At 37.3% G+C, this 22,431-nt stretch overlaps 1 protein-coding gene across 7 annotated transcripts in view; it reads right to left on the bottom strand.

Annotated features, from left to right (window-relative positions):
• Nucleotides 1–22,431, bottom strand: part of GPATCH8 (G-patch domain containing 8) — a 119,544-nt gene that overhangs the window by 78,191 nt on the left and 18,922 nt on the right. For 4 of the 7 annotated variants that reach the window (XM_041724243.1, XM_041724245.1, XM_041724242.1 and 1 more), the window contains exons 2-4: nt 9,577–9,651; nt 3,487–3,504; nt 1,064–1,136 (exon numbers count right to left, since the gene is read on the bottom strand). Coding sequence is in view for 1 of the 7 variants with exons in the window: in XM_041724238.1 (XP_041580172.1) it covers nt 1,064–1,136; nt 9,577–9,651 (148 nt within the window). In the remaining 6 variants the exon portion in view is untranslated. Of the gene's footprint in view, nt 1–1,063; nt 1,137–3,486; nt 3,505–8,543; nt 8,579–9,576; nt 9,652–22,431 lie in introns of all 7 variants that reach the window. The other 3 variants (XM_041724244.1, XM_041724241.1, XM_041724238.1) reach the window with 2 other exon arrangements.

The raw sequence follows: 22,431 nt of genomic DNA, 5'->3' as shown, positions 1-22,431 counted from the left end.
GAATAAACAGTAGCTCTTTAACATGAGGGAGCTAAAAGGTGAATGGAGTTGGTTTCCAACTAACAAGAACTCAAATCCAGAAATATTAATATTTTGTTTCTATCTACATGTTTACTATAGTTAAAAGAAAAAAATAAATGCAATGGAAACTTTAAGCCATGTATTTTCCAGAGCCTGATCTGAACCTGAGAAATGACCTTGGCTTAGAGAGCTGTAGGAAATAAACCTCTGCTTCCATTTTATGTTTCATGTGGGTTGTCTTCTCTCTACTACTACATGGATTTTGATAGCAGAGAAAAAGAACCAGGGCAATCACCAGCTTCAGGGAGAATTTGGAAAGGCAAAAATTAAATTCCCCTGTTGAATGGCTCCCTTTATAGTATTAAAGCCAAAATACAACGTTGCTAAATGACACAAAGAAAGCACACTCTTGCTGAGTGAAGTAAGTCAATCGGAGAAGGACAAACATTCTATGTTCTCATTCATTTGGGGAATATAAATAATAGTGAAAGGGAATATAAGGGAAGGGAGAAGAAATGTGTGGGAAATATCAGAAAGGGAGACAGAACATAAAGACTCCTAACTCTGGGAAACGAACTAGGGGTGTTGGAAGGGGAGGAGGGTGGGGGGTGGGGGTGAATGGGTGACAGGCACTGAGGGGGGCACTTGACGGGATGAGCACTGGGTGTTATTCTGTATGTTGGTAAATTGAACACCAATAAAAAATAAATTTATTAAAAAAAAAAGCACACTCTTGAGACTGTCTGTTTCTTTTACTCTACCCACCCATCACCCCCAACAGAAAAATATTAAACTAGTTGAACCATACATTCAGAATTGTTCATCTGAAAGTATTCATGACACAGCAGCTTATCCTTACAAACTATTAGCTTAATAGTAACTTAAAATACAGTTATAGGAAAAATATAGACTGTTCTAAGGGAGAAAAGGCGGGGAGGGGGAAAAGCCCAGACCAAAAAAAGACAATAAATATATTCAAGCATAAGATCAAATCAAAAACATTGTTTTTCTTTCTTTATTTTTGTATATTTAAAAAACTTACCCTGAAGAGATTTTCCCAATCCCTGGCCCAGCTTCCACCCATGTTTCTGGAGTAAGCGATGTCCAATATTATCCTGACAGACAGAACAGAGAGACAAACCAAAAATATTCCAATAATATATTCTTCCCTTCCTAGTGACATTTAAACAGGTGATGAGCAAGAGATAATTCTACATATATGCATGCAAAAAGATGCTAATAATAGGGTAAATGTGCCCAATAAAAGGGGCATTAATGTAAAAAGAAATGCTGGCCAGTATTTTATATGGTAAGAACATAAGGGTAAGGGTCCTTTCTGATGGTGTGCCGGGCAACTTTTGTATATAACACTTTAAAAAGGAGAAAAAAGGGAAGGGGAAAGGGGGAAGAATACATTTATGAAGTTTAAAACTAACATTAAAAAGCATAAAATCAAGGTACTTATACAATCATATCCACCACCTAGACAGCACCACTTTAAGATTTTTTTTTTTTTTTAAAGAAAATCTACACTGTGTTTAGTTATTTTGTTTATGTGTCAGGCTTTCATGATACAAAGTAAGTTGTAAGTGTAAGACTGCCCCACCACTAGAAATGAAAACACAATCAGAGCAAAATCCAGGCTAGACTTGATTGGTTTTTTTAATATATATATAATATAAATATTTAACTAGCATGCAGCCAATATTAAACTGAAAAAACAGTGAGGTTAGTAAAACAAGAAATTAAATTGATTAAACAGAAAAATAAAATGAGCTCAAGCACAGACTGAGTGATGCATTTCAACATGTAATCTAACAAAAATGCTAAAATGTTAGAATGAAACAGGCCTAGCAATAAGTTAACAGTAAAGAACCATTAGTGCATGTAGGGGGGAAAAAACCAATATACATAATGTCTCATCTTCCTAGGAGCACATCAGAAAAGGTATTTCAATGTAAATTGTATGAAAAGACACCAGAAACAACAATTAATGTCAGCTTCTGTGTAAGGGTTCAAGATCTTAGAAACCTCTGCATACCTTTGTCCCATTTGCTTTTTACAAATACTGTGAAATATGGAGACAAAACTAAAATAACCATTAACTACATCAGATAAAACGCTGTTAAACTAAAGGGAAACATTTAAAAATAATAAACACAAATTGTTCTATATGCATTAAAATGTAATTTATAGTACTAACCTGGTATCAGCATTTGAAAATAATCTATTTCCTGAACCAATCTTAGAAAGCTAAAGCCATAAATCGCTGATTTAAAAAAATCAAGCAGCTCCTATTAAACTGCTTTTTATCTTCTAGCTCCATATTCAATGATAAAATGCTCTTTAGAATTGCAGATGAAATAAAAAATTATTTTACTGTTATCTTTGCTGATAGTAAGTTAGAAGAGGAAGATTAAGCCTCCCAATGTTCTGTTTAAGTGGGGGTGGGGAGGGACAGTGAAGGACAATTTCCTTCCACAAGTTTATGACATGCAAACTGCAAAGTCAAAAACTGCAAAAAAAGAAAAAAAAAAAAAAACCTGCAACGGATCAAGCAGTGGGGAAAAAGATCAGGATACTTCTTTAAAAACAAAAAATAAGGCAAATGATAATGGAAATTTCGTTTCCAAAAATGAAAAAAAAGAAAAAAAAAGAAAATTTGTTTCTAAAATAGAAGTTACAGGGACACCGGGGTGGCTCAGCGGTTTAGCACCTGCCTTCAGCCCAGGGCGTGATCCTGGAGTCCCAGGATCGGGTCCCACTTCGGGCTCCCTGCAGGGAGCCTGCTTCTCCCTCTGCCTGTGTTTCTGCCTCTCTCTCTGTGTCTCTTATGAATAAATAAATAAAATCTTTAAATAATAATAATAATAAAATAGAAGTTACAGTATGCCTGGGTGACTCAGTGATTGAGCATCTGCCTTTGGCTCAGGGCATGATCCTGGGTCCAGCGATTGAGCCCTGCATTGGGCTTCCTTTGAGGAGCCTGCTTCTCCCTATGTCTATGTCTCTGCCTCTCTCTGTGTCTCTCATGAATAAATAAAATCTTAAAAAAAGAAGAAGAAGCAGAAGCAGAAGCAGAAGAAGTCATCTTTCTTATACTATGAAGATATAAACTTACCTGTACATAAAATCCTTATTTTGTATAACTTCTACAAGTGAAACTATGCAAAGGACAAGGATAGCAGAATGCCTTTAAGATTATGTAGTTGACTAAATTATTGTTTAATTTTTTAATAGTAACCTGATGTTTTAACTATATTTGACACAGAGGTTTAGCGTATTAAACCACACTGACAAAAACTGTTGCTCCCTTTTTTAAGAAAACTCAATCTTCGGCTAAATGGAGATGAGACATTATGCTGACTGTGTTATATTATGAATGCACTAAAATAAACAGACAGATGAAGCAGTATGCTATTTCCAAAAGCAGTGCAAGTGGAGTGAAAGCATTTCCATACGAACCTGGCTTTAAAAACTGGGCTGTCAAAAGAACAGTTAAATGTAACACAAAGTAAGAAACTGTCCAATCACTAATGGTCGTTTTTTTTTTTTTTGTCTTGTTTTCAATTCACTGCTTGCAATTAATGTATTTATTAAAGAAGAGTGAAAGCATAAGTAAATCCACGAGTCAAGACCAGCTGAGAGATTCAAGAGCAGCGTGTTGTGACTGACAACAGTGAAAGGAAAAGCAAATGTTAAAGGGAGAGGAAGAAAAAAGAAAACTTTAGGATTATACACATTAGCACCACTTTTACAAAACCACTCAAGATGGCTGTCACCTCAAAAAAAAAAAAAAGCTACTGATACAAAATGGTAGTGGCATTTTTCAAACTTCAGGTGAAAATCATTCTTTAATTAAGTTTATTTTCCTAAGTATGAATAAGGAATGAAATGTCAGGATCTATATTAAAATTATTAACATGCCACTCTATGTCCTTAGGATTACAAAAAAGGCAACAGAAACAATGGACATATCTCTCCCAGAACCTCTTCCCCTTACCACATCCTAGATTAAGTGAATGGCTAATACAGAAAATCTGGACCTTTCCTATCATTCCAGACTACCTACTTTTGGAGAAAAAAAAGGCAGCTCTGTGACTCTGCAGAAAGGGCTAGTATTCAGTTTGGTCCCTTTTCCTACCAAAAAAAAAAAAAAAAAAAGTTTTATAAATACTTGTCAAAAATCCAGTAGGCTTAGGGGATGATGGATAACACAAGCAAGGCACACCAAAATACCTTAAAACAAAATAAACAAAGCAGACTTGCTTAGCTCTGAAATAATCAAAATGCTCATTGAATGTTCACTGTGAAAGAACAAGGGACTCCCTCGTAAGTCTGTGAAAGTAATTATCTCCTCTCTTTGGAGTTGTGATTTTGCTAATTATTCCCATGGATGTTACTTATAAGAATAAACTGAAGCGGGCAGCCCAGGTGGCTCAGCGGTTTAGCACTGGCTTCGGCCCAGGTTGTGGTCCTGAAGACCCGGGATCGAGTCCCACGTCAGGCTCCCTGCATGGAGCCTGCTTCTCCCTCTGCCTGTGTCTCTGCCTCTCTCTCTCTATCATAAATAAATAAATCTTTAAAAATAAAAAAAAAGAATAAACTGAAGTAATTTAAAGCCCAAATAGGTAATCCAGACATAACAAGGGCAATGAGCATTAAATTTCTGAAATAGTAACAATTTACTGTTTCAGTCACTATAGTAGTAACTAAAAAAAAAATCTTTCAGTTTTTTATTTTAAAATAAAATATATAATTTGAGATTTAATTATAATCTCATAGACTAAAAATAATAGAAGAAAATTTTAACACTGTCTGGTTTATAACAAATGGGCATGACAATGACAGGCTGCTTATAAATTAAATGTACATGGAAGAACTGTCAAGAAATTCTATCTCATCTACCTACATATTTAAGTAAACTCCATCCCAAATATGGACTAAACTCATGACCCCAAGATCAAGAGTTGCATATTCTACCAACTGAGCCAATCAGGCATCCTAAGGCAAATACTAAATTTAAATTAATTGATAAAGCAACTGACCTTTGCCCAAGGGACATAGCCAAAAAACTGGTTTTCCACTTGATTCACAGAGTTCTCACAAGCTATTTGTTCCTCTCTGTGCCCAAGACCAAAATGGTGGCACTGTGGCATTTTCTTTGGCTAGACATGAAGTTCTTATTTCTGGTCAAACTAAGAAACTGAGCTGAAAATCCAAACTTTTTTACCCCTATCACCTCAGTTGGCATTTTTTCTTTTCTATTTCTAAACAAACATATAAATAAATTGCTATATTTTTACCCTTTGTTCCCTTCTACTGTATGTGTAAGAAAGGAGAATATAATTTTTAAATGGGAAGATCTCTGAAAGCAAGAAATATAAGTATTATAAACTATCGATATGCTGAAACACAATACCAGAAAAAACAAAAACACCTCATTATTGTTTCAGCCATTCCTCAATATTTCTATTATTAACTATGAAGTAGAAAATTTTCCCAAGAAATTTTCTCTTCTCCATAAAGCTATATTCCATCATAGTAACAATAACCATTTTGGCAATAGTACCACCAATCTGAATAATGGGAGCCTGCCAAAATACAAATAAAAATTTACTTTATTGTAAGCTGCTGATTTCCAGTTTTTATAGCAGGAAACAGAATATCATGTCTCAAGAGAAAACTATACTACAATTTTGTCCGTGACTGGATGAATATTAACTCCACACTCAATTTTCTTTTAGTTGACAGCCACATTAAATTTACACCATTTGCCCTTTTTCAACAGTGACAAAAATAGTAAGTCTCTTGAGTGGATTGTAAGCTTTGCTGATTGTGTATTAAAGGATTCTATAAGCAAAAACCAAAGGCTACTAGGTGAACCCATGCAAACAACAAGTTGTAAAAATTCCCGAAACAAAAAATCTATAGCTCACTACAGATGACACAATGAAGACTAGAGAGAAAAGCCATATAGTAATGCTACACCATTCAGCTCCAAGAAGCACATTATTTATAGTGCAGTCCACATATGGTCACTGCTAAATGTCAAATCAGCAGTCTTATAATTACAGTTTGGAACTATTGGAGTCCACAGATCTAAACAGATATGCAACATGACAAAACTCAATTATACATATACTTCTAAATCCCTACATGAGCAATGTAAACATCAGCAACTGGAGTTTGAAAACTTACATTATTTTTTAAAAAACTGTTCAGTCAACCTAACAACTATAAAGACGGGATTTTAATCAGGTAAAACAAAGACCAACTAACGGCTGGTGGTAGTTTTACTTCCAACTGCAACGGTGACAACATATTTTACTATGGTGCAGGTATTTTGCCTTCTGCCCCCATCTCATTTCTCCTATTCTATGACAAAGGCCATAAAAACCATATATCCTAAATCACACCAGCCACAGTTCTTGGAACCATGGTGGAATTCTAGACTGAGCTACGGCTTTAAATTAAGTTTGTTTTCTAAGTATTTTATCCTTATGAAGAATGTAGAGGATATAAAAATTATAATGGCTGGGACTTTAAAACATCATTAAGCAATAACTTAAAATTCAAGCTCTAAAAAGTTTCTTTGTAATAAGAGTAAAATAATACTTTCCATCTTCTCTGTTATTCAGATAATCAAGTTGTCTGGCAATTCATAATTTTCTTAAAACAAAGTTTTATTCCTGATCAAAAATTTTATTGAAAGATATTTGGTTGGTTGAAATAAAGCAGGGGAAATAAAACTTTTTAACAAAGATTATGAAATACTTTACAAATGCTGGATTTTGAGGTGTTTTCAACACTTCCTGATTGAAATGGAAATACCTGTATCATCTCACTAGCAAATCTAGGCTTCAAAGTTTACTAAAAGCATAATGCATTATTGAGTCTTTGTATTTCATTCCTCATCTTGTTGGTTTGCAACAAATTTACCCTATTACCAAAGAAAAAGACCTTAATCCTATACTCACAATAACCTTTCACACAGGCATATTTCTTGGCACAAACCTGTGCAGAGACTTCCACGGTTACCAGCTGCTGCAGATTACCTTTGTTTTTAAAATAAAAAAAAAAAAAAAAAAAAAAAAAAAGACTAGACCTTTAGCTCCTGCAATGATCTGTAGACTCCCAAAGCTGCATATTTCCAGCCACTTTTGAGTTGCATGCTGTAGCAAAACAGTCAGCACCTCTCAATAGATATTGCTGCAGAGAAAGATTTTAATTCAGCAGAGACTTTCTATGTGTGAGAAGTAATGCCATTTCCCCCTAAGAACAAGAGAGTTCAATATAGTCAGCCATATAACTAAGACACGCTTATTTGGTGGGCATTCCTTAGGTGATAGGACACTTCCTTTTTGGGGGGAGGTGGAAGGGAAAGGGGAATTGATACCGCAATACCAACTTTCATGCCAATTGTTTTAGCACAAGTTTCTTTAAAATCCTTTAAAAACTTTCAATTTGTCCATAAGTGATTTGGTAAGAGAAATAAAATCCCTCCTGTGTTGTGTCCCCATTTCCATCTAACACAATGTAGGCTATGAAGCTCCTCCTACTACCTAAACTACCATAATTAATAATATTTACTTATGTGTTTCAGGAATAAACTTTCATTACAAGTATAGTTTATTAATATACATCTCTGAACATACACTTATGTATAAAAATAATTAAACATTCAGTCTAAGGACTATACCATTCATTATTCTAAGTGCAGAAGATAATACTATTTAATAAACAGAGCACTTATCAATTCCACTCCTACTCTTTGAGATTACTCAACAATGACTATTCAGTCAGATTGTCTTCTGATAGCATTCTTCCTATGACATGTGCTAGAAAAAATCCTGGACAGTGTGAGAGGAAATACAGCGTTAGTCTCACACACCAAAGGAAGGAACTTTCCAAAAACTTTAAAACGTAGCCCTAAAATGCTTTTAAAATGTTAAATATTAGAGTTAAAAAAATCTTTATTGAGTAGAGTAATAAACTGCAAATTTAGTCTAATTAGCGTATGTAAGACTATTAACCATGTACCTTGTAGAAATGGTACTTAGGTCTTGCTTTTGACAGCTATCTGTTCTTAAACTATAACCCAAAGAAACATTTAAATAAAACAGAAAAGTTAAACTATTTTTCAAATATAAAATACTAATCCAGCTAGCTTACAGATTTCATTGTAAAATTCTGCCTTGTGATAATTCCCAAGATAATACAGAACAAGGCACAAACTTCAGTGATTTTTAACTTAGCAATGCGGGCTTGGCATTTTATCCTCAAATCAAAACAATACTGGGCTTTCAGCACAATATCAGATGTGAATTCTCCCTCTGCAGCATTATCACATGCGTCATCAATTACTGCCATGCCTAAGTCTAGCATCATGCCAGCACATTAAGACAGAAAGTACTATATGCAGTGTTCACTGGACCAGAAGAACAGAAATAAGAAGGGGAGGTGGGGAGAAAGAAACCCTAGAGAAGAAATTAAAAAAAGGCAGACCGTGCAATACAAACCAGATCATGGCTGCTTAGCTAATATGGGCCAACTGCTGTGGAAGAAAAATGTCGAACACCCCAAGTTGTGTAAATTTCCGTAAACATCTAAACACACACACAAACACACACACAACACCAACCTAATTAGGAACATAAATATATGTTGATCCTTTACTATGTTACAGTTTTGAATAAAAGCTAAATTAAAATATCTGTGCTCTCTAAACTGCCTTATTTTCCTGAGGAAGGAAGAGAAGCTAGTGTTTCTTAAAAGGAGAGGGGAAATGTCTTGATTGCTAAAAAGATTAAGATGTCCTCTTCGATCATATTCACTCAAGTTTACTAATAACTCACTGAAACCGTTATTAAAATATGTCCACTTAAGCACAAATGTTAAAATACTGACGATACTAACAAGTTTAGACATTTTAACGGTGAACTGTGTAATTTACAAAAAAGGGGCTTTTCAAAATGAAAATGTTCAAAAATTAAGATTTTTAAAAAAAATTAACAATCAGGAAAATAAATCTTGTCGTATTGTTTTATATCATTATCCAAACTAAGCCATGTGAAGAGACAAAGATTCAGCTTTTCACAAAAACCAGACATCTGCTTAAGCTACCAAATTTGTCATGTTTCACAAATGTCTGGCAAATATATTAGTCCTTAACTATTCCTGATAGAACATTTCACATGTGATTGTGTTGCCCAGGAAAGTGAAACTTTTAAAGGATCAAAATACATTTTACTCCTTTATTCAATTTACAAAAACACTAAACTTTAACTTGCTATCTTTAACAGAATATTAGTATGGGCCAAAATGATATTTTTCTGTCAAATTCTAAATTGTTTCTAGATTTTTCAGACTGAGTTCCCAAAATATTAAATATTCGATTACATCCCAAATTCTATTTGATTACTGTAGGGCATGCAAGAAAACAGCTCTAAACTATACTATAAATTATTAATAAGTTTAAATTCATTCACATCAAGTGTCACACGAACACTGCCTAACTAACTATGACCCAAAATTAAGCACTGATCATCTTACCGATTCTATAGGCTTGTCAAGTGATGCTTGTTCAATTTCCAAATGTCCTTCTTCATACTGATCAAAGTGATTACCCTGAAAAAACAAGACTACAGTTATTTTTCAAAAGTAATATATGCCAAAATTATTAATAATCTAATCAAGCTAAGGGTTATTTTTAACTTTTCATTTTCAGTAGACAATCCAAACTGTGCCACAAAATCAGACTTTTCTAAATCTATAAAAATAATTTATTAGGAGTCTAGGCTTAGTAATACGAACATCTTCCTGTGTCTAACATTGAAACTGCTAACTAAAATACTATCAAGCATTTAGGATTATCAACTTCTTCTCAGACTGACTATATTATGAAAACTGCAAATCTTCAAAACAAAGAGCCATGTTCAACTTTTCATGAACAATCTTGTACTAAAGAAATAACAGAATGAAAATTAAACCTGTAATACTGTTCAATGTGATAACATTGTTTTTAACTAAAACTGCTAAAACATTCAACTTTAAGTGCTAACTCCCAAGTTTCAAGGAATCCAAAAACACAATCTCTTAACACATTATTCCAAATACAGCTCTTCCTCAAATGATCTGCCAAGAGAGATAAACATGTCTGGATAATGCCATATTTGACCATAATCAAGCAAGCAGTCACTGCAATGAGAATAAGTCAAAACAGTTCAACTGAGGATAGGTGGGGACAACTCAGATATTTCTAATCATGGTTTTCTCTGATCTCCCTTCTCCAAAAGAAAGAAAGAGCTCATAATTTGGCTTTTTTTTTTTTTTTTTTTTTTTTTTTCATAATTTGGCTTTAAATCAGAATACCACTTTTCTGGTTCCCTTTTTGTTACAAAAGAAGAGGTCGTGATGGTTTGTGAGTCTTGAATTGACCTAAATCAAAGGACTAAAGACTTCAACCTAATCTACATTAATTCTTTTTTTTTTTTTTTTTTTTTTTTAATGATAGTCATACAGAGAGAAAGAGAGAGGCAGAGACACAGGCAGAGGGAGAAGCAGGCTCCATGCACCGGGAGCCTGATGTGGGATTTGATCCTGGGTCTCCAGGATCGCGCCCTGGGCCAAAGGCAGGCGCCAAACCGCTGCGCCACCCAGGGATCCCTCTACATTAATTCAGTGTGTGGAGTGGTATGACAATTTGAATGTTAACCTAACAAAAGGTTACTTTACTTTATTCAAGGTAAAATCTTAACTGAATAAATAAAATTCAAATATAGAGACCTAGAACATAATTTGCCACACTGTATCCTTAAATACTAGGTTACTTATTTCCTAAAGTCCTTAGGAACAAAACTAAATCTTGTTTATCTCTTAAAACCCTAAAACTTAATACAGTGGCTAAACATTAAAGAACAATTAAGTGCTAAAACTGTGTAGTATTGGGCAGCCCGGGTGGCTCAGCAGTTTAGGGCCGCCTTCAGCCCAGAGTGTGATCCTGGAGACCCAGTCAGGTTCCCTGTATGGAGCCTGCTTCTCCCTCTGCCTGTGTCTCTGCCTCTCTCTGTGTCTCTCATGAATGAAAAAATAAAATCTTAAAAAAAAAACAAAAAAACAAAACAAAACTGTAGCACTGATAAAATTCTGGAATTAGACACTGATGGTGGTAATGGTCATACAACATTGTTAATGTACTTAATGCCACAGAATTTTATACTTTAAAATAGTTAAAATGGTAACTTTTATATTGTATTTTACCACAGTAAAAATAAAAATAAAATCGCGCAGTAGGGTCTATTCAAAAAAAGGAGTAACAGGAATGGGTTTTCCAAAGAAAAATAGAAAATCCTAAAATTGCAGAGCAGGCATTCCAAAAATGAAGAAAAGCAATCAACAAATACTAAAAAAGGAAAAAAATAGCTGTAAATCCTGAAAGTCTGTCTTAATCTCCAATATTTTGTCCAACAAGCTCTTTAAAATTAACTTTGCCTCTTACTTTAACTTCTAAAGCAACATTTAAAAGTTTAGAAACAGGGATCCCTGGGTGGCGCAACAGTTTGGCGCCTGCCTTTGGCCCAGGGCGCGATCCTGGAGACTCGGGATCGAATCCCACGTCGGGCTCCCAGTGCATGGAGCCTGCTTCTCCCTCTGCCTGTGTCTCTGTCTCTCTCTCTCTCTCTCTCTCTCTCTGTGACTATCATAAATAAATAAAAATTAAAAAATAAAAAAAATAAAAATGTTTTAAAAAAATAAAATAAATAAAAAAAATAAAAGTTTAGAAACAATTACTTACAAGGTGTTAACTGCAAAGCACTTGAAAATTCCCAAATAAACATCCAAATACTTAGATTAACTCAAAAACCTCACATTATAGAACACCACCATTGTCCCACTTAATTCTTTATTTTTTAAAATTTTTTTTTAATTTTATTTATTTATGATAGTCATACAGAGAGAAAGAGAGAGAGGCAGAGACACAGGCAGAGGGAGAAGCAGGCTCCATGCACCGGGAGCCTGATGTGGGATTTGATCCCGAGTCTCCAGGATCACGCCCTGGGCCAAAGGCAGGCACCAAACCACCCAGGGATCCCCCACTTAATTCTTTAAACCAACAATTACTGGATACTTTTTTTTTTCCCCCTCCTCTCCTCCTCCCTCCGCCCCCCTCCTCCTGGATACTATTTTGAAAGTAAATCTTTAGAGTAACTTAGGACATATTTTAAATCAAAAGAGAACTGCCCCCAAATTTATCACTATCTTTATCACTATCAAAGATGATATAATAAAAACATGAACACAAGGAGATATTATGAGAGAACTACCAAATAATTCTACAAAAAAGAACATGGACATTTAGGAAAAACCATTCTAGTTCATCCTTACTGCATGAGAAATCACTCAAATTTTTCCAAATAGATAATGAACCATTAGCAAAATCCTTTTATCTGTAGATTTGAAGTCATTTTAAAGATTCTATTTTTAGGGCAGCCCTGGTGGCGCAGCGGTTTAGCGCCGCCTGCGGCCCGGGATTTGATCCTGGGGACCCTGGATCGAGTCCCAAGTCAGGCTCCCTGAATGGAGCCTGCTTCTCCCTCTGCCTGTGCCTCTGCCTCTCTCTCTCTCTCTCTCCCTGTGTGACTATCATAAATAAATTAAAAAAAAAAAGTTTCTAGAAGAAAATATATAGGAGAAAATCTCTGTGACCTTGGGCTAGACAAAGATTTCTTTTCTTTTCTTTCTTTTTTTTTTTTTTTTTAAAGATTTTATTTATTGGGAATCCCTGGGTGGCTCAGTGGTTTAGTGCCTGCCTTTGGCCCACGGCATGATCCTGGAGTCCTGGGATCGAGTCCCACATCAGGCTCCCTGCATGGAGCCTGCTTCTCCCTCTGCCTGTGTCTCTGCCTCTTTCTCCTCTGTGTCTTTCATGAATAAATAAAATCTTAAAAAAAAAAAAAAAAGATTTATTTATTCACAAGAGACAAAGAGATAGAGGCAGAGGGAGAGAAGCAGGCTCCATGCAGGAAGTCCGACACAGGACTCGATTCTAGGTCTCCAGGATCACATCCCGGACTGAAGGCGACATTAAACCACTGAGCCACCCGAGGTTCCCTAGACAAAGGTTTCCTTTTTTTTTTTTTTTAAGATTTTATTTATTTATTCATGAGAGACACAGAGTCAGGGAGAGAGGCAGAGACACAGGCAGAGGGAGAAGCAGGCTCCACACAGGGAGCCCGACATGGGACCGATCCCGAGTCTCCAGGATCACGCCCTGGGCTGAAGGCGGCGCTAAACCACTGAGCGAGCCACTCGGGCTGCCCTAGACAAAGGCTTCTTTCTTAAGCTACACTGCCAAAGCACAATCTGTAAAAGAAAAAAACTGAAAAAAAAAAAATGCACTGGGAGAAAGTAATTACAATTCTCATACCTGATAAAGGACCTGTATATCCAAAACACACAAAGAACTTTCAAAACACAGTAATAAGAAAACCCAATTTTCAAAGTGGGCAAAAGATTTAAACATACTTCAACAAAGATGATATACAGATGGCAAATAAACACTCAACATCAAAAAAAAAAAAAAAAACACTCAACATCATTCATTAATCATTAAAGAAATACAAACTAAAGCCACAAGGTGATACCACTACACATCTACTAAAATGGCTTAAAAAACAACAACAACAACAAAAAAAAACTAGGGATCCCTGGGTGGCGCAACGGTTTAGCGCCTGCCTTTAGCCCAGGGCGCGATCCTCTCCTCGAGACCCGGGATGGAATCCCACGTCGGGCTCCCGGTGCATGGAGCCTGCTTCTCCCTCTGCCTATGTCTCTGCCCCTCTCTCTCTCTCTCTCTCTCTCTCTCTCTCTCTCTCTGTGACTATCAGAAATAAATAAAAATTTTTTAAAAAATTTAAAAAAACTAACAATATTAAGTGCTGCTGAAATTGTATGGTAACCCTCACAGATTGTTGGTGGGAATGTAAAATGGTACAGCCACTTTGGAAAGTTTGGCAGTTTCTTATAAAATTAAACACATGTTAAAAAAAAAAAATTAAACACACACTGGGGTGCCTAGGTAGCTCAGTCGGTTAAGCAACTGACTCTTAGTTTCAGCTCAGGTCAGGATCTCAGGCTCATGGGATAGAGCCCTGCGTGTATGCTCCACACTCAACTGTCCCTCTCCTTCTGCTCCTCTCCCTGCTCACACTATCTCTGCATGTGCGCTCCATGCTCAACTTGTCCCTCTCCCTCTGTTCCTCCTCCAGCTCACACTATCTCTAAAATGAATAAATCTTAAAAAAAAAAAAAAAAGTGTTACCATGTTGTTTATTAAACATGCATAGACAGCTCTAGAATACATAAGCAGCTGATACTAGAGACTAACTCTGAGAGAACTGAGTGCCTAAGAGACAAGAGACTGAGAGGGAGGTCCTGTTTTTAATTGTATGTTTTTTCCTTTTGAATTTTATACTTAATACCCTAAAACTCAAATACTCTAATAGAAATCACAACCATTCTGTTTATCTTTGAATGCTTAATCAACTCCATTCAAAATTTCTGATAAATTATTTTAAAATTTATTTTCAAGTGATATTGATTCAAAAACATAATTTTCATTTTAAATGTTTATAAAAACAAAATGAAATCATGATTTGTTTGGGTATTTGAAATTTTTTTTAAAAGCATATACTTCGCATATAAAGGCCACAAGTTCTTTTTTGCCAGTCTTCTCAATAATTGACACCAGAGTTGCTCTTTTGCTGCTAAGTTTGACTATTAAAAAAAAAAAGGCATCTACCAATCATTCACAATGTAATCCCAACTTTTTTTTTTAAATTATTTGAGAGAGAGAGAGAGCACAAGCTGGGAGTGGGGAGCAGTGGCAGAGGGAGAAGCAGACACTCCACTGAGAGTCTGAGATCATGACCTGAACCAAAGGCAGATGCTTTGGTTCACCAACTGAGCCACTCAGGTGCCCCATAATCCCAACTTTAATAAATTTCTTTTTTTTTAAAGGGATTTTTTTTAAATTTTTATTTATTTATGATAGTCACAGAGAGAGAGAGAGAGAGAGAGAGGGGCAGAGACACAGGCAGAGAGAGAAGCAGGCTCCATGCACCGGGAGCCCGACGTGGGATTCGATCCCGGGTCTCCAGGATAGCGCCCTGGGCCAAAGGCAGGCGCCAAACCGCTGCGCCACCCAGGGATCCCCCCAAACTTTAATAAATTTCAATTAAAAATTTGAATCAGTTTAGATAGAAAAAATTAATAGTAAAAGACACCAAACTATCTGAACTCAACTTAGAAGTTAGAAGCAAATGATCTCTTCAATGAAACCAACAAATTTATACATTAAAAAATAAAAATACAGGATGCCTGGGTGGCTCAGCAGCTGAGCACCAGCCTTTGGCCCAGGACGTGATCCTGGGGTCCTGGGATCGAGTCCCGCATGGGGCTCCCTGCATGGAACCTGCTTATCCCTCTGCTTATGTCTCTGCCTTTCTGTGTGTCTCTCATTAATAAATAAATAATATCTTGGGCAGCCCCAGTGGTGCAGCGGTTTAGCGCCGCCTGCAGCCTGGGGTGTGATCCTGGAGACCTGGGATCAAGTCCCACATCGGGCTCCCTGCATGGAGCCTGCTTCTCCCTCTGCCTGGGTCTCTGCCTCTCTGCCTGCCTCTCTCTCTCTCTCTCTGCCTCTGAATAAATTTTTAAAAAATAAATAATAAATAAAATCTTTAAAAAATAATAAATAAAAATAAAATAAAAATACCTTTCTGGTATTTTTGACTAATTCATACTCTAAATTTGTGTTAAGGAAAGAAAGCTCAGAGGGGAACACAATTTTAACAGTTTACTCCTGTGGTCTTGCTAAAGCAGTACTTTTATTTGTTCCGGCTATCTTTTGAGTACCTATTAATAAGTCTTAGGAACTGTGGACTTCACAAGAACGATAGCAAGAATCCTCTCAATAACCCGGCATGAATTGGGTGCTATTCTGTATGATGGCAAATTGAACACCAATAAAAAATAAATTTATTATTTAAAAAAATAAAAATAAATATTTGCTTTTTAGAAAAAAAAAAAATAACCCAGCATGATATGTAGCATTATTTCCTTTTTCATATGTATAATTCAGAGGGTATAAGAAATTTGCTCAGTTACTTAAATAGCAAGTAAAGAAGCCCAAATTCTAAGCCCAAGTCTTAAAGTCTGTGCTTTCTGGTATGCTACCTTTGTGATTTTTTTTTCCCCAGGAGGAAGAGTTAGGAGGAGGAACACTGGAAGACAGCACATTTTCCATAGCTATTACAAATTTTAAATGCAGATTATATTCACTTCTCTAATATATTTAAAAAAAAAATTAGAGGGTTGCCTTGGTGGCAGAGTCGGTTAATCATCCAACTCCTGGTTTCCACTAGCAATCTCAGGATTGTGGAATCAGGCCCTGCATAGTTTGCTTAAGACTCTCTCTTCCTCTCCCTCTGCCCCTCCCCCCCCAGCAAGGGGTATGGTGGTGCTCTCTCTCATGCATGTGTGCTCTCTCTCAAAGAAATTAAGAAAGAAAGAAAGAAAGAAAGAGAGAGAGAGAGAGAGAGAGAGAGAAAGAAAGCAAGAAAGAAAGAAAGAAAGAAAGAAAGAAAGAAAGAAAGAAAGAAAGAAAGAAAGAGAGAAAGAAAAAAGAAACATCGAATAGGGGGAAGAGTTCAATACTATTTTATTAATGCAATGATTAAGGAGTTACAATAAAAAAAAAAATAAAAAAATAAAAAAAAATTTAAAAAAAATAAAAAAAAATAAAAAAAAAAGGAGTTACAATAAAAGTTTTATTTTATTTTTTTAAGTTTTAGAACTATACATAAACAGGTTAAGTTATACAGAAGGGGTAAAAAAATCAAAAAGGTGGTTCATTGGGCAGCCTGGGTGGGTCAGCAATTGAGTGCCCCTTTCAGCCCAGGGCGTGATCCTTGGAGACTGGGGATCAAGTCCCACCTCTGGCTCCCTGCATGGAGCCTGCTTCTCCCTCTGCCTGTGCCTCTGCCTCTCTCTGTGTCTCTCATAAATAAATAAATAAAATCTTAAAAAAAAAAAAAGGTAGTTCACTAATTACAACTGTGTAAATTTATGTGGACAAAAAGTGAGTGGTATTCTGAAAATGTGACAGCAGATAAATATACCTCAAGAAACACACCTAACAAACACCTAAAGTTTAATTTATTAAACTTTAATAGATGTATATACAATTTTACAATTGTATTTTAATGTAAATACAATTTTAGGGGCACCTAGGTGGCTCACTCAGTTAAGTGTTTGCCTTAGACTCTAGCGTTGGTTGGGCTCCCTGCTCAGCAGGGAGTGTGCTTGCTTCTCCCTCTAACTCTGCACCCCCCGTCCCCACTCATGCTCTCCATCTCTTTCAAATATATAAATAAAATATTTAAAAAATATATTTTAGGGGAACGCCTGGGTGGCTCAGCAGTTTAGCGCCTGCCTTCGGCCCAGGGCATGATCCTAGGGTTCTAGGATCAGGTCCCACATTGGGCTCCCTGCATGGAGCCTGTTTCTCCCTCTGCCTGTGTCTCTACCGCTTATCTCTCATGAATAAATTAAAAATCTTTAAAAAAAATTTTTTAGGGATACCTGAATGGCTCAGCGGTTGATCATCTACCTTCGGCTCAAGACATGATCCCAGATCCGGGGATCAAGCCCCACACTGGGCTCCCTGCAAGGAGCCTGCTTCTCCCTCTGCCTGTGTCTCTGCCTCTCTCTGTGTGCCTCATGAATAAATAAATAAAATCTTAAAAAAAAAGAAATTTAGTGATAGAAGTTGATTTTAAACAGTCTGAAAAGAAATATTCCACAACTAGCCATAACTATATTAGTGAACTGAGATTATTTAACATGAGCATCTGCTTGATTTGCCATAATAAGCCAATGAATTAGTTGCAACATCAGAAAAATATAAAAACTGCTCATATATTTTGCTGTTTTAGAACTTATCCTTTTAAATATTAGGAGTATAATACCAAGTCACAAAAAGAAGCACCCACCAACAAAAATGTACTTTTCATAAAAGAAAAATTATCATTACAGCTTTCATCTTAGAAATTTAATCAAACTGGTTATCACCAATTCTAAGTCCTGTATTTATTCCTTATTTACTGTATGTCTTCAAACAAATCAAGTTATATTTTGCATCTACTGTGTACTCATTTACAAAATGAAGATCTTTATTTTTTTAATTTAATTTAATTTATTTATTCATGAGAGACAGAGAGAGAGAGAGGCAGAGACCCAGGCAGAGGGAGAAGCAGGCTCCATGCAGGAAGCCTGACGTTGGACTCGATCGATCCCGGGTCTCCAGGATCACAGCCCAGGCTGCAGGCGGCGCTAAACCGCTGCACCACCGGGCCTGCCCAAAATGAAGATCTTTAACTGGACGATCTTTTTTGTCATTTCTTGATCTAAAATTTCATAAATTGGAATGCCTGGGTGGTTCAGTGGCTGAGCATCTGCCTTCAACTCAGGGTGTGGTCTCGGAGTCCCGGGATCAAATCCCATTATCAGGCTCCCTGCATGGAGTTTGCTTCTCCCTCTGGCTATGTCTCTGCCTGTCTCCCATGAATGAATAAATAAAATCTTAAAAATAAATATAAAATTTCATAAATTTGCAAATTTAAACTTAAAGTTAGCCTCTAGAAAATGGTTAAGTCGTTTAAAATTTGTTAACACAAAAACACATATGTCATCGATTCCTACAAAAGAAAAACGTTAGCCACAATGGCAATAATCCTTGGTGGTGAAATATAAAACATTTTCACCTACCGTCAAAACAAATGTAGTCTTATTCCATGACATTTAAACCAAGTAAAAGCAAACAAATGCTCTTGGTTTAATGATGACTTTTTAGATTCAACACCAAAAGCATGAGTCCTGAAAGAAGTTAAGTTGGACTTTGTTAAAATTTAAACTTTTTTTTTTTTTAAAGATTTTAAACAGTAAAACAAAACAAAACAGGTTGCCAGGGACTTTGGGGAATAAGAATGGATGAGTAGGTAGAGTGCAAGAGATTTTTAGAGCAGTGAAACTATTCTGTATGATACTATAATGGTGGATACATGTCATTATACTACATTTGTCAAAACCTACAGAACTACACCAACAGTAACAGACATACCACTCTGGTATGAGATATTGATGAGGGGAGGCTATGTGTGTGAAGGGGGAAATGGATATATGGCACTCTCTGTACTTTCACCTCCACTTTGCTGCAAATCTAAAATTGTTCTAAAAAAAAACAAAGTCTAGGGACACCTGGGTGGCTCAGCAGTTGAGCTTGAGCGTCTGCCTTTGGCTCAGGCCGAGATCCGAGGGTTCCGAGGGTTCCGGGATCCAGTCCCACATCAGGCACCCTGCAGGGAGCCTGCTTCTCCCTCTGCCTCTCCCTCTGTGTCTCTCATGAGTAAATAAAATCTTAAAAGAAAAAAGAAATAAAATGAAGTAGGGCTTTCTTTCACTTTCTACCATTAGGCTGCATTTTAAAAATATTCACTTTTTTTTTTTTTAAAGATTTTACTTATTTATTCATAGAGACACAGAGAGAGAGAAGGAGAGAGACAGGCAGAGGGAGAAGCAGGCTCCATGCAGGGAGCCCGATGTGGGACGTGATCCTGGGTCTCCAGGATCACACCCCGGGCTGCAGGCGGGGCCAAACCGCTGCGCCACTGGGGCTGCCCAATATTCACTTTTATTTTTTTATTTTTTTATTTTTTTAATTTTTATTTATTTATGATAGGCACACAGTGAGAGAGAGAGAGAGGCAGAGACACAGGCAGAGGGAGAAGCAGGCTCCATGCACCGGGAGCCTGATGTGGGATTCGATCCCGGGTCTCCAGGATCGCGCCCTGGGCCAAAGGCAGGCGCTAAACCACTGCGCCACCCAGGGATCCCCCAATATTCACTTTTAATATTACATCTGTACTGTTTTTAATAATGTATTTTTAAATTTTTTTTTTTAATTTTTATTTATTTATGATAGTCACAGAGAGAGAGAGAGAGAGAGAGAGAGAGGCAGACACAGGCAGAGGGAGAAGCAGGCTCCATGCACCGGGAGCCCGATGTGGGATTCGATCCCGGGTCTCCAGGATCGCGCCCTGGGCCAAAGGCCAGCGCCAAACCGCTGCGCCACCCAGGGATCCCTTTAATAATGTATTTTAATAAAGTTGGGGCACAGTGTTTTAAAAATTAGACACAATGTTAGTTTTTAATTTTTTAAAGATTTTTAAATTTACTTATTTGAGAGAGTGAGAAAGCACAAGCAAGGGGAATGGCAGAGGGAGACAGAGTGGCAGGGGGAGTGCTCAGCAGGGAGCCACCCTGGGATCATGACCTGAGCAGAACTCAACTGACTAAGCCACCTAGGCGCCCAAGACAATGTTAATGTTTTTTGTTTTTTGTTTTTTTTTTTTGATTTATTTATTTATGATAGAGATAGAGAAAGAGAGAGAGAGAGAGAGAGAGAGAGAGAGAGGCAGAGACACAGGAGGAAGGAGAAGCAGGCTCCATGCCGGGAGCCCGACGCGGGACTCGATCCCGGGACTCCAGGATCGCGCCCTGGGCCAAAGGCAGGCGCCAAACCGCTGAGCCACCCAGGTATCCCCAACAATGTTAATGTTAACACAGTTTTCTGACCTGTAACAAGAGGCTACTTGATCAAGTAACATACCTAAGTATAAGATTTAAATTCTAACTACCAATTCAGTCTAACAGAATGTCTAGAGAAAAGTATTTTACAAAAAACACCCTTCCTTGGAGGCGCCTGGGTGGTTCAGTCAGTGACTCTTGGTTTTGGCTCAGGTCATGATCTCAGGGTCCTGGGATCAAGCACCGAGTGTGACTCCACGCTCAGCAGGCAGTCTGTCCCTGTTCCTCTCCCCCTGCCCCTCCCCCCATGCTTTCTCAATAAATAAATAAAATCTTTTTTAAAAAACCAACACCATTCCTTAATGGACATAATCTGAACAGTGCAATTCACCTTAAAAAGGCTGAATAGGGGGGGATCCCTGGGTGGCTCAGCGGTTTCGTGCCTGCCTTTGGCCCAGCGCGCGATCCTGGAGTCTCGGGATCAAGTCCCGCGTCGGGCTCCCGACCTGGAGCCTGCTTCTCCCTCTCCTCTGCCTCTCTCTCTCTCTCTCTCTCTGTCTATCATAAATAAATAAAAATAAATTAAAAAAAAAAAAAAAAAAAAAAAAAGGCTGAATAGGGGATCCCTGGGTGGCGCAGTGGTTTAGCGCCTGCCTTTGGCCCAGGGCGCGATCCTGGAGACCCGGGATCGAATCCCACATCGGGCTCCCGGAGCATGGAGCCTGCTTCTCCGTCTGCCTATGTCTCTGCCTCTCTCTCGCTCTCTCTGTGACTATCATGAATAAATTAAAAAAAAAAAAAAAAAAAAGGCTGAATAGTTAGGAGGCAAGAGAAAAAAATGTGTTAGTACTACATCTTTGCACTAGTTAACTTTAAAGAAAAAGTTGTATGAACCAGCCACTTCACTTTTATTACATAAAAGGACACAGAATTCTAGCCCAACACATAATATTCATTAATTATATGCCATCCACTAAGAACTGTTCTAGCAGAGGGCATACAGATGAAGAAAAAGGTGCCTGGACTTAAGGAATATGGAGAAGGAGACAGGAAAAAAGTGAATTCCAAGTTTGATAAGTACCATAATAGATATAAACAAAGACCTGGAGGAACAGAGTCAGATATGACTTCAAAGTGGAAGTAAACTGGATCTTAGCCAGGTTCAGGAAAGAAGTGTGGGGACTCCCATTGAGGGAGTAAAGGGGTACAAGGCTGGCTTTGTATGATGTACAGCTCAGTAAAGTGATATAGTAAGACAGATTTTTAAAACTGTTTATTAGGATGGGGAACCTGGGTGGCTCAGTTGGTTGAGCATCTGACTCATGGTTTCAGCTCATGGTTGGTGAGATCAAGTCCCACAATGGGCTCCATACTCATTGGGGTGTCTGCAGACTGTCTCCCTCTGCCCCTCCCACCTACTCATGCTCACTCTCTCTAAAATGGGTATGTCTTTTTAAAAATAAAATAACTTTATTAGGATTTAAAGGGAAGAAAGCAAATATACAGAAAACAAAAGGGGAAACTGTTGGAGATCAAACACAATGGACATTTATTGGGAGGGACAGACATACCACCTTCCTTAAAGACAGACATCTCCTTCCTTAAAGAAAGAGAAGTTAAGAAAGACTATATTAAAAAAAAAAAAAAAAAGACTATATTTGTTGGCCATTAAGGTACTCAAAGAAGGGGCGCCTAGGTAGCTCAGTCAGTTAAGCAGCTGCCTTCAGCTCAGGTCAGGATTCCAGGGTCCTGGGATCGATC

Source organism: Vulpes lagopus, chromosome 12 (genome assembly GCF_018345385.1).
Source record: "Vulpes lagopus strain Blue_001 chromosome 12, ASM1834538v1, whole genome shotgun sequence".
Lineage (NCBI taxonomy): Eukaryota > Metazoa > Chordata > Mammalia > Carnivora > Canidae > Vulpes > Vulpes lagopus.
Note: the sequence above shows the minus strand (reverse complement) of the source record. Positions and strands in the feature narration are given on the sequence as shown.